This window comes from Callithrix jacchus, chromosome 5 (genome assembly GCF_049354715.1).
Source record: "Callithrix jacchus isolate 240 chromosome 5, calJac240_pri, whole genome shotgun sequence".
Taxonomy (NCBI): domain Eukaryota; kingdom Metazoa; phylum Chordata; class Mammalia; order Primates; family Cebidae; genus Callithrix; species Callithrix jacchus.
In genome coordinates, this window is record NC_133506.1 from 115,366,087 (window position 1) to 115,379,148 (window position 13,062).

The following is a 13,062-nucleotide window of genomic DNA, read 5'->3' on the forward strand; positions in this document are numbered from 1 at the left end:
TGCAGCCATGACCTCCTGGGCTCAGGTGATTCTCCCAGCTCAGCCTCCTGAGTAGCTGGGACCACAGGCGCATACCACCACACCTGACTAAGTTTTTTATACTTTTTGTAGACAGATTTTCATCATGTTGCCCAGGATGGTCTCGAAGTCCTGGGCTCAAATGATCTGCCTCCCTTGGCCTTCCAAAGTACTGGGATGCCCAGTCCTCTTAATAAATTTTTAAGTATACAGTATGTTATACTATAGGTAGAAGTTCTCACACATGCTGTAACACAGAAGAACCTTGGAAATGCTATGCCAAAAGAAATAAGTGAGATATGAAAGGACAAATATTCCACTTACATAAGATATCTAGAATAGACAAATTCATAGAGACAGAAATTCATTAGAGGTTACTAGGGGCTGGAGTGAGAGAGATAAGAATGGGGAGTTATTGTTTAATGGGTAGAGTTTCTGTGTGAGATGAGGGAAAGCTTTAGAAATAGACCAGGCATGAAGGTTCATACTCGTAATCCCAGCACTTTCAGAGGCCAAGGTGGGACGATTGCTGAGCCCAGAAGTTCAAGACCAATCTGGGCAATATAGCGAGATCTCGTCTCCACAAAACATGAACAAATGAGGCAGGAGGATAGCTGAGGCTGAGATGTTGAGGCTGCAGTGGCTGTGATTGCACCACTATACTCTGACCTGGACAACGGGAGTAAGACCCTGTCTTTAAAAACAAAAAAAAAAGGCCAGCATAGTGGCTCACACCTGTAGTCCCAACACTTTGGAAGGCCAAGGTGAGTGGATCACCTGAGGTCAGCATTTCGAGACCAGTCTGGTCAACCTGATAAAACCCCATCTCTACTAAAAATATAAAAATTAGCTGGGCATGGTGGCAGGCTCCTGTAATTCCAGCTACTTGGGAGGCTGAGGCAGGAGAATTGCTTGAACTTGGGAGGCGGAGATTGCATTGAGCAGAGACTGTGCCATTGTACTCCAACCTGGGCAACAAGAGTGAAAGTCTGTCTCAAAAAAAAAAAAATAGTGGTGATGGCTATACAATATTATAAATATTAATGCCAATGAATTACACACTTTTAAATGGTTAAAGTGCAAATTTTGTTTTTATATATTTACTGCAACAAAAGTTTTTAGTGTGATATAAATAAAACAATTTTCTAAATTAAATGAGATTTATTTTTGTATTATAAATATTTTACATTATATTGTAAATGCCTAGTTTTTAAATGTTTTACTAATACTTGGAGTATTTAATTTTCAACAGTAATAGAAGCTTATACTTCAAGTAGTAATCTTGATGATTTAATAGAATTTCTTGTTGGCCAACGTTGTCAGATATAATTAGATTGTTTTTAACCTTCTGTGGCTGCTGAGGAGCTCTTTAAGAACAGAAGTTGGGTGGACGCAGTGGCTCATGCCTGTAATCCCAGCACTTTGGGAGGCTGAGATGGGTGGATCACTTGAGGCCAGGAGTTCAAGACCAAGGTTGGTCAACATAGTGAATCCTGTTTCTACTAAAAATACAAAAATTAGCCGGGCGTGGTGGCTCATACCAGTAGTCCCAGCTACTCAGTAGGCTGAGGCAGGAGAATCCCTTAAACCCAGGCGGTGGAGGTTGCAGTGAGCTAAGATTGCACTACTATACTCCAGCCTGGGTAACAGGGTGAGACTTTGTCCCCCCAAAAAAGAACAGAAGTTTCATTTCTGACATTTTCATGGTTATTTGCACTTGTGTTAACAGAAGTATTATCTTAATTTTTAAAGTTACCTTCCCATATTGTGAAGATTTGATGACGTAAATTTAAGGCTACCTGTATTCAAGTAGCTCTATATCTCATCTGCATACTCTCATTTCAAACCTCATACACTCGTTTCAAATTGTTTTAGTGAAGAAAATGTTATTTATAGAAGTTTACTTTTCTGTTACAAGAAGATTTATTTTTCAGGTGCACGAGAAACAGACTACCCTGCAGGAGAAGATCTTTCAGAATCTGGTCAGGTAGACAAAGCATCTTTATGTGGAAGCATGACAAGCAACAGCTCAGCAGAGACAGACAGTCTATTAGGAGGCATCACGGTGGTTGGTTGTTCTGCAGAAGGTGTGACAGGAGCTGCCACTTCCCCTAGTACCAATGGTGCTTCTCCAGTGATGGAAAAACCACCAGGTATATCCTTTCTCTTTACCTGACATCTCTATAGAGTCCAAGACTACCCTCAGATGCCTCGTTGTGGACTTAATTTAGGTCTTAAAGTAACAAAGATGAAAGAACTTGAAAGTAGATGCTGTAACGACTGTTAAATGGAATCAAGAATTCTCAATTTCATGATACAGTGTGAAGGAGTGGGTAGATGGAGTGGAATTCTATAACAGGGGTTTGTGTTGGGAAATAATTGGAAGAGAAAAGCCCAGACTCGGAATAGTTAGTGTTTTATTTACTTTGTAGAAATGGAAGCAGAAAATAGTGAGGTTGATGAAAATGTTCCAACAGCAGAAGAAGCAACTGAAGCTACAGAAGGCAATGCAGGGTCAGCTGAAGACACCGTGGACATCTCCCAAACTGGCGTCTACACAGAGCATGTCTTTACGGATCCTTTGGGAGTTCAGATCCCAGAAGACCTCTCCCCAGTGTATCAGTCAAGGTATAATAATCGGTCATCAACTTAGGAAACTGAGTGAAGTACACAAATAAAAGGAATCAAAATAATCTCAAACAGCCAAAATATTTCCACTAATTAGTGTCATTGTGGTGGACTAAAAGACACCTATTCTTGTGATATCTTCATGTATTCCCTCCCCATCATTTTTAGTGGATATTTGCCCCCATATATTCTATACACCTTCCAACTTAAAGAAATAATCTTTTCTAAAGTATAATGATGCACCACTCAACAATGGGGATCTGTTCTGCGAAATGCGCCATTAGGTGATTTTATCATTGTGTGAACATCATAGAGTGCATTTACATGAATCTAGATGGTATGGCCTGTTACACACCTGGGCGATATGGAATAGCCCGTTGCTCCTAGGCTAGAAACCTGTACAGCATGTTACTATACTGAATACTGTAGATAATTGGAACAAAATGGTAAGTATTTGTGTATGTAAACATACACAAGGTATTGTAAAGATATAGTAGTAGTATCTTGTGGAACCACCACCATATATGTTGCCCATCATTTTCTAAAATGTTTTTACCAGATGTATAACTATATATTAGTCAAAAATCTTCCTGTATTTTCTCCTCTGGGCTGATTTTTTTTTTTTTTTAATACTTGCTGTCTTCCATTCTTTTGGTAACTCTTTGTCATTTTAATCCTGTTCCTACTCTCATTTTCACTCCAGTTATCAGCAGAATTGGCCATTGTTTTGAGTTTCACACATGGGCATGAATGACCTTTTTGAATTTAGTTTTCATGCAAATATTTTATTAAAAAACAGTTCAGCTGGTGCCAGTGGCTCATGCCTATAATCCCAGCACTTTGGGAGGCCAAGGCAGAAGGATTGCTTGAGTCCAAGAGTTCAACACCAGCCTGGCCAACATAGTGAGACCCTCATCTCTACAAAAAACTTAAAGATTAGCTGGGTATGGTAGCGTGCACCTCTGATCTCAGCTATGGTGGGAGGATTGCTTGAGCCCTGGGAGTTGGAGACTATACTGAGTTATGATCTCACCACTGCACTGCAGCCTGGGAAACAGAGCAAGACCCGGTGTCAGAAAAGAAACAAGCAAACAAAGAAAACAATTTGTTTTAGGCTCTTCTTTAAAGGATTGGTTAATCTAGACCCATTTAGTGAATTATTTCATTTTCTTTCCTACCTTTTTTAGATCCTCTCTAGATGAGAGTCTCTTTAGATCTTTTTTAAGGTTTAATATTCTGACTCTTAGTGTATAAAGTAAGCAAGATTAATTAATAACCCTTTTATGCCTAGTGGTACATTATTGGAATGCTAAGCTTGTGGGAGTTATATCCTACTGCTCAAGGTCATTGCCAAGGTCTGATTTTTCACAAAAAATCTTGCAGCCTCTGGTATAAATGGGTTTATATTTAATTTTTTTTTTTTTTTTTTTGAGATGGAAGCTCACTCTGTAGCCCAGGCTGGAGTGCAGTGGCATGATCTTGGCTCACTGCAACTTCCACCTCCCAGGTTCAAGTGATTTTCCTGCTTTAGCCTCCCATGTAGCTGGGATTACAGGTATGTGCAACCACGCCCAGCAAACTTTTGTATTTTTAGTAGAGACAAGGTTTCACCATGTTGGCCAGGCTGGTGTCAAACTCCTGGCCTCAAGAAATCCACCCACCTTGGCCTCCCAAAGTGCTGGGATTATAGGCATGAGCCACTGCACCCGGCCTGAAGTATTAATTTAAGAATAAGTCATGTTTTAATTTGATAGCCTGGTTATATATCTTTTACTAAATATGCCCTGGCAATTCAAAAGAAAGTTTTTGTGATAGAATATTAAACATATTCTAGCTTATTATTTCAGATAATTGTTTATAGATCTTCCTTTTCTTTCTTCCTTTTTTTTTTTTTTTTTTTTTGGCGGGGGGGGCGGAGACAGAGTCTTGCTTTGTCACCAGACACCAGGGTGGAGTGCAGTGGCGCAATATCAGCTCACTGCAACTTCCACCTTCTGAGTTCAAGCATTTCTCCTGTCTCAGCCCCCTGAGTAGCTAGGACTACAGGCATATGCCACCACGCCCAGCTAATTTTTGTATTTTAGTAGAGACGGGGTTTCACCATGTTGGCCAGGATCGTCTCGATCTCTTGACCTCGTGATTCTTTCACCTTGGCCTCCCAAAGTGCTGGGATTATGGGCTTGAGCCACCACACCTGGCCTCTCCTTCCTTTTTATATGTGTGTATTCCTCCTTCCTCTCTCACCTGAGAAGAAACTATGATAAAATCCAAAATAAGAGACAGCCATAATAATAGTCTGAATAGTAACTGCTGTATTTAGTTACCATGTCTTACTATATCTGCTTCTTGTGCTTCCAAATTGTTATTTCTGGTACAATTGTTGAAATACGTGATATAAGCATTGACTTTGGCTTTTCTGGAATTTTGGTGTTTGTTTTTTATTTTTAACTATAAGTTTAAGCCAGGTGTGATAGTGTGTGTACCTCTGGTCCCAGTTATTCAGGAGGCAGAGGTGGAAGAATCACTTGAGCCTGGGAGGTCAAGCCTGCAGTGAGCCCTTATTGTGCCATTGCACTCCAGCCTGGGTGACAGAGCGACACCCTATCTCTAAAAAATAAATAAAATAAATGAACTAACTTAAGTATAGAAGTATTCAGTCCCTGAAAACTATAATTAAGTATACTTAGATTTCTCTCCTTTTGCCGTACCTTTCCAGCAATGACTCGGATGCATATAAAGATGCAATATCAGTGCTGCCAAATGAACAAGACCTGGTGAGAGAAGAAGCCCAGAAAATGAGTAGTCTTTTACCAACTATGTGGCTTGGAGCTCAGAATGGCTGGTAGGTGCCCACACTTTTAACGTTACAATATGTTTATTGTTTTACTTTTGCTTTTGAAATCAGAAGAAAGTAAAATGTGGTAAACACAAATGCAAAAAGTATGGATTAATGCAAAGCATTTTACACACACACAAAATTTGATGTTATGTTGCAACTGCCATGTAAACTGGACTTGCACTGGTTCTGAATGGTAAGCCATATGTTTCTTTGTCACAGAATGTTCCCTTTATACAATATTCTTGGAAGAAGAGGTACATAAAATTTTAAAATTGGGGTGATCCAGAAATAGAAGATCCTGAACAACACAGAGACAGAGAATATTTATGTAGGCTAGAATGTGGGCAGGAAAACTTGGATTAAACCAACATGGTGGCTGTAGGAAGGCCCAATCCCAACTTTGAGTGGATATTTTATGAGGATAGGCAAAACAAATCACAATCTGAAAAGTCAGATGATGACAACTAATATTACATGGTTTGTTCACTTTCCAGTCATGTGGAGAGTTTTACAAAATTGTACCTTTCCAAAGGTTAAGCAAGCTGACTGTTGCAAGCATCTCTAATCCAAAATTTGAACCTTTTTGACCACTGGTATGATGCTCACAAGTAATGCTTATTGGAGCATTTTGGATTTTTGAATTAGAAATACTCAACTGTTGTGTATAATGTAAACATTCTAAAATCTGAAAAAAGTTAGAAATCCAGGCCGTACGCAGTGGCTCACGCATGTAATCCCAGCACTTTGGGAGGCTGAGGCGGGCAGATCACAAGGTCAAGAGATCAAGAGCATCCTGGCCAACATGGTGAAACTCCATCTCAGTGGTGCATGCCTGTAATCCCAGCTACTTGGGAGGCTGAGGGAGGAGAATTGCTTGAACCTGGGAGTCAGAGGTTGCAGTGAGTCAAGATCGCGCCACTGCACTCCAGCCTGGGTGACAGAGCGAGACTCCGTCTCAAAAAAAAAAAAAAAAAGAAGTTTAGAAATCCAAACACCTCTGGTCCCAAGCATTTCAAATAAGGGTTACTCAACCTGCAGTGCATCTTTTCCATATGAGTCCAATACTCTAAAGTGAAGAGTTGGCAAACTTAGTGTAACCGTGCTCCAGTCGAGCATTATGGGCACTGAAATTTGAATTTCAAATGAATCTCCCCTGTCACAAAATACCCCTGATTTTCCCCCCAACCTTGAAAAATGTAAAAACTATTCTTAGCTTGCAGACTGGATTAAAACAGGTGGCAGAGTGTAGGCCATAGTTTGCCACTTCCTGATGTAGGCCACTCTGTCATCCAAAAGTTATAGGTCAGTGTAGTAGAGAGGTAAGGTAATTCACAAAAACAGTTTTGTGAATTATGCACTGACTGTGCATTGCACTAGTTCCTGCTTTTCAGTCTTTATATGTTTCTCTTTGCTCAGCAGCCTATTTCTCTACCTTAGGCCTACTCTGTCACTTTCTTTTCTGACCGTTATACAAAAGCAGCAGCACCTTTTCCTAAAATTTCTGTGTTAGTGTTCTTTCCTTCTGAATGAACTTTGTGATATTATTAGATATATGCAGAGTCTTGATGTTCTCTATGCCTTACCAGTGTTGACTTTGTTCTTGCAGTTTGTATGTCCATTCATCTGTAGCCCAGTGGAGGAAATGTCTCCATTCCATTAAACTTAAAGATTCGATTCTCAGTATTGTGTAAGTTTTATTTTTGAAATTCTTCTTGTTAAAACTTTGCATTTTAATATAAACTAGGTTTTAAGACTTTTAAAGCTGATACATATTAGTATGTATATTTGCTTGGTTTTTTAACCCTTTTTATGGAACTAAAGAAGTGAGAATGAAACTGTATAATAGAAAACCAAGTAGAAAGGAACACTTGCTTGATTCAGTCCTCAGTTCTTTAGTACTACAGGAAAGAACCAATACATATTGATTTATGTTTATTTTAGAATATTCTTTATGGTCTGTAAGTTTGTTGACTGGGGCATTGATTTACTAGTTCTTTTCTGTGTGTTCACTATAAAATCAGAGTGTTTGTCTTTGAGCCCACAGAGCTGACACTGTTAGTTCCACTCAAGTCTGTGGAGTTTGTGTTGATTGTCTGTGATGAGAGGAGAAGCTTGGGCCAGAAAGTGAAACAACTGAGATATCACTCATGCTTTTGGTTTAGTTCAGCTGACATTTTTTCATAGCAGGACTTGCACAATGAAGAAAGCGGTTTGTTCCTTTATGTTCTGGTGTCAGCTCCTCATCTCATCACAGGTTGGCCCTTTGTGAGGCCCTGAACTAGTTGAGTACCCTGTGGTCCCTTCTGTATTCCCAAATGGAGAGTTCTGAAGTCCCCTTTCCTGTTTGCAGACACGTGAAGGGAATCGTGTTAGTAGCGCTGGCTGATGGCACCCTTGCAATCTTTCACAGAGGAGTGGGTGAGTGGGGATGTGTATATAATAGGGACACTAATTTGTTGCTTTGCAAAGCATTTTTAAGTAGATTTGCTTATTATGTTTTAAAGAAATGATACTCAGTGGATAAAAAATAAATACTAAAGATATACAACATCAGTAAATATATTAGTGCCTGCATGGAGGTATACATTAACAGATACCTTAGGAAAAATGTACTTACCACAATGGGCAAGTAGTTTAGCCTTTTATGGTACTTTTAAATAATGTGATAGGGAAACATTTGTTTTTTATTCATATACTTATGCAATTAGGAGAAACTTGGTATTTTTGTAATGTCCTATGTTTTAAAAATAATTTGTGTCCACTTAACATTTGGGCTTTTTTTTTAAAAGAATTTTATAATTGGGTAAGGTTTAATCATTTTCATGTCACCTTATTTATGTTTTCCCCCTTTAAAACCACTGTTTCATTTATAGAGGGGTGGTGGTATCAGAAACCCTACTTGAATGAATTAAATTGAGGGAATTTATGTATGTATTCCTTCATAACTCCTTGGTACATGTGTCAACCAAAACTGATACGTCATTTTCTACCCACTCGATTGGTATATCTGGGAAGTATTATGAAACATAGATACTGTGAATTTGGATTCTAGAAAGGCTTTTCCCAAAATCTCCTATCTTTCTGGGCTTGGGGAAATGTTGGGTAGATGACAGTTAGTTGCTTTTGTAATTGATTGGTGCCTGAATCATCAAAGAGCAAGAGGGCTCTGCTTTACCTTTTTTAGCCCTTTATCTGTATTTAATCTTCACAGTAAAGTATTAAGAAAGTTCCATGGCATCCTCATTTTATAGATGAGGAAACTGAAGCACAGAGCATTTTGGCCACTTTTCATGGTCACTCAGCTAATAAGTAGAAAAGCCTAGAAAAAAATTAAACAGTAAATGTTTTGGTAAACTTTGAATTAAAATAATATTGACAGAATAAGACAAGTAAAATACATTTAGTAAGTGTCAGTATAAAGTCCTGCATTTGAGTTCAGAAGAACAAGATGGGGAGACAAGTCTGAATAGTGAGAATTACCTAAAGGTTGACTATAGACTCGATATGAGTTTAATGCATTAAGCCTCAAAGAAAAAAGTATTCAGGACAGGACTGGTGATAATCCTGCTCTACTAGGCTAGTTAAAACAGCATATTCAATGGACATCAACAAAAAAGAGGTAGGTTGAAGGATCTATAATCTGTGGTAGATACAGAGCACATGCTGAAGATACTTGGTTTTGAAAGGAGAAGACGTAGGGCTATAACAAGGTTGGATTGGATTTATTCTTTTGTTTCCACTCTGCAAGGCTGTAGACTAACGGGTAATTACATACAAAGAGGCAGACTTAGCTAGGTGTGGGTAATATTTTTCAACTAAAGCTGTCTGAAAATGAGATGGCTGCCTTATGAGGCACTGTGCTCAAAAAAGCTAACAAAGCAAAGCAAGGTTCTGTTGACTGGTTCTCTTTCGTATTTCTATTATCACTGAAAATGTAGTAAGCATAATTCCTAAAGTGTTAGCAATGAGTTACCCTCAACTTCTACCCAAGAAAATACATCAAAATGCAAGTAATTGAGAGACATTATTCCCAAAATAACCTTAAGTCAATTTTAATTCTAAAAATATGATAAACAGATAACCAATTATTATCACATCACTGCTTTTGTGAGCATGTTTTAAAGGGGGTACTGGGTGGTAGTTTGAAGCAGATGATCTTTGAGGGTCTCTTTCAACTTGGTAGCTTATGGAATAAAAGAACTCAGTCTGCAAATAGAAGGTATACTTAGTATATGGTACTTTGGGTGCTTCCTCAATAAATTTAATTACACAACAAATAAAATGTTTCTTGTGTTGAAATTGAGTAGCAGGTGGTATGCGTTAACTATAATCTTTTATTTATTTTAAAGACGGGCAGTGGGATTTGTCAAACTATCACCTCTTAGACCTTGGACGGCCTCATCATTCCATCCGTTGCATGACTGTGGTACATGACAAAGTCTGGTGTGGCTATAGGAACAAAATCTATGTGGTGCAGCCAAAGGCCATGAAAATAGAGGCAAGTCAGCCTATGTTTTCCGTATTTATTGAATTTGTATTATCCAAAGACTGTTAGACTATAATTATTTTCAGCTTCTTTAGAAATTGTTTTCTTGTTCTGTGTGATTTATGGCACTTGAGTAATGTATTTGAATATCTTAGCTTTCTGTTACTTCAACTCTCTTGCCGTTTTTGACTGTGAGGGGACCAAGTGGCTTTTTTAAAAAGGAAAGAGGGTTCACACACGAATGTTTACATGTGTGTCTGTGCATGTATCCAGAGATATATATGTGTTTTTGTTTGAATACATGATTCTTGAAATGTTTAGCTATATGAGGATTAGTTGAGAAGAGGATTCTCCCTGCCCTCCCCATGTGTACCCAGGCACATCCATATCTGTGTCCCAGACAGAAATAACATTACACTGGGAATTTGTTGTAAAAATGAAAACCTCCTACTATTGTTTTCTTACAGTTTTTTTTTTTTTTTTTTTTTTGCCACAATACATAAGTGCATTCTAATTGTTTAGGGATAAAAAAGCTGATAAGAAAATTTGAAGGTGAAAGCTTCACCTTAAAATTTTCACCCTCCCCCAAATCACATTTCTTTCCCTAGAAGTCCCAAAATTAACCACTTGGTATTTGTTTTTTATATCTATTCTGTCTGTCTGTCTGCCATCCATCCATCTATCCATCCATCCACCCACCCAACCACCCACCCACCCACACATAGGTCAAGTGTCCCTTATTCAAAATGCTGGAGACCAGAAGTGTTTCAGATTTTGGATTTTTTCAGATTTTGGAATATTTGCATATACATAGATAATGAAATATCTTGGGTATGGAACCCAGAGTCTAAACATAAAATTTATTTATGGATACTTTATAACAGTGAAAAATATGATACACCATTAATGCAGTAAAAAAAATAATAATGTGTTCAGGGTGACTTATGGTGTCACATCCACACTTAAAGACTTTCAGATTTTGAAGCATTTCAGATTTCAGATTTTTGGATTGGAAATGTTCAGCTGTGTCTCACACACATATACAGCAGTGTGATTCCTTTTAGTTTAATTATATTTTGGCATTTTTGTTTGTTTGTTTTGAGACAGGGTCTCACTCTTGTCACCCAGGATAGAGTACAGGGGCGTGATCATAGCTCACTGCAGCCTCAAACTCCTGGGCTCTAGCAGTCCTCCTGCCTCAGCCTCCCAAGTAGCTAACATCACAGGCACACACCATTACAGCTGGCTGATTTTTTAAAAAGTTTTTTGTAGAGACGGGGTTTTGCTGTGTTTGCCCAGACTGGCCTCAAACTCCTGGGCTCAAGCAGTCCTCCCCCTCAGCCTCCCAAGTAGCTTGGAATATAGACATGCACCACCATGCTTGATTAATTTGTGTGTTTATAGTAGAGTTGGGGTGTCATTGCGTTGCCCAGGCTGATCTCAAACTCGAGCTCAAGAGATCCTCCCACTTCAGCCTCCCAAAGCATTGGGATTGCAGGTGTGAGCCATCAGCACCCAGCCTGATGAACTATAATTGTGATCTTATTTCAACACAGGGCCTCTGCAACAAAATAAAATCCAGAGATAAAATCTTTCTGTTAGGCTGGGTGCAGTGGCTCACTCTTATAATTGAAGCACTTTGGGAGGCTGAGGAGGGCAGATCACTTGAGGTCAGGAGTTGAGATCAGCCTAACCAACATGGTGAAACCCCATCTCTACTAAAACATAAAAATTAGCCCGGCATGGTAGTGTGTGCCTGTAATCTCAGCTACTTGGGAGGCTGAGGCAGGAGAATAACTTGAACCTGGGAGGCAGAGGTTGCAGTGAGCCGAGATTGCACAATTGCACTCCAGCCTGGGTGACAAGAGCAAAGACTCTGCCTCAAAAAAAAAAAAGAAGATGATGAACATTGTTACATAGTGTGGATATGTTAGTATTGCTTTTATAAGTTGATATCCTATATAGTGCTGAAATTCAATATCTTGTTCTTAGTTCTTTATTTTGTTTTGCATTCTAGGATGAAAGCAATTGTGTAAGAGTAATCATATTTAATATATAATATTTGGGCTTCTCTTTTAATAGTCTGCTAACTTGTACAAATTAGCACAGTTTTAAATATGTACTCCTATGTAGCAAAATTAACTTTGTGATTGGACAATCTCTCCTAGAAATCTTTTGATGCTCATCCCAGGAAGGAGAGCCAAGTGCGACAGCTTGCATGGGTGGGGGATGGCGTGTGGGTCTCCATTCGCTTGGATTCTACTCTCCGTCTCTATCATGCACACACTTATCAACATCTACAGGATGTGGACATTGAGCCTTATGTAAGCAAAATGTTAGGTAAGCTCCCAACACGTTTTATCTTTACCAATCAAAGAGGGTGTTTTGTTTTATTTTATGTTATTTGTCTATTTATTTATTGAAATGGGGTCTTGCTTTGTTGCCCAGGATAGAGTGCATGGCTATGCACAGGTGCAGTCATAGTGCACTCTAGCCTTGATCTCCTGGGCTCATGCTATCCTCTCACCTCAGCCTCCGGAAAAGCTGGGACTATAGGTAGGCACATGCCACCTCACTCAGCCCTTGTTTTTATTTTTAAATAGCCTAAAAAGCTGGGTAGAACCAATGAATTAAGTTACCTCAGGAATAGTGAACTTTTATCACTGAAAGTGTCAGACAGATGTTTCAATCTACCTTTTTTTTTTTTTTTTTTTTCTTTTGAGACAGGGTCTCACTCTGTTGCCCAGACTGGAGTACAGTGGTGTCATCACAGCTCATTGCAGCCTTGACTTCCTGGGCTCAAGTGATCCTCCCACCTCAGCCTCCCTATTAGCTGGAATACAGGCCCACATCATCATGCCCAGCTACTTTTTTTTTTTTTTTTTTAAGAAATGGGGTTTTACTCTGTTGCCTAGGCTAGTCTTAAACTCCTGGGCTCAAGTGATTGGCCCTCCTCAGCCTCCCAGATTGCTGGTGTTACAGGGATGAGACAGTGCACCTGGCCCCTTATTGTTCTTGATGGAAAGTTGGGATCATTTTGGACTCCTTTTCTCTTATTCTCCACGTCTGATCTGTCATCAGGAACTGTCAA

The 13,062-nt window shown here is 39.1% G+C and overlaps 1 protein-coding gene across 14 annotated transcripts in view; it reads left to right on the plus strand.

Moving 5' to 3' along the window:
- Window positions 1-13,062, plus strand: part of SPAG9 (sperm associated antigen 9) — a 146,669-nt gene that overhangs the window by 116,128 nt on the left and 17,479 nt on the right. For 8 of the 14 annotated variants that reach the window (XM_017972649.4, XM_008997359.5, XM_017972652.4 and 5 more), the window contains 7 exons: window positions 1,953-2,171; window positions 2,451-2,646; window positions 5,363-5,488; window positions 7,092-7,172; window positions 7,836-7,903; window positions 9,835-9,983; window positions 12,140-12,311. In XM_017972649.4, the coding sequence (XP_017828138.1) occupies window positions 1,953-2,171; window positions 2,451-2,646; window positions 5,363-5,488; window positions 7,092-7,172; window positions 7,836-7,903; window positions 9,835-9,983; window positions 12,140-12,311 (1,011 nt within the window). The remainder of the gene's footprint in view (window positions 1-1,952; window positions 2,172-2,450; window positions 2,647-5,362; window positions 5,489-7,091; window positions 7,173-7,835; window positions 7,904-9,834; window positions 9,984-12,139; window positions 12,312-13,062) is intronic. The other 6 variants (XM_054256260.2, XM_078374171.1, XM_078374172.1 and 3 more) reach the window with 1 other exon arrangement.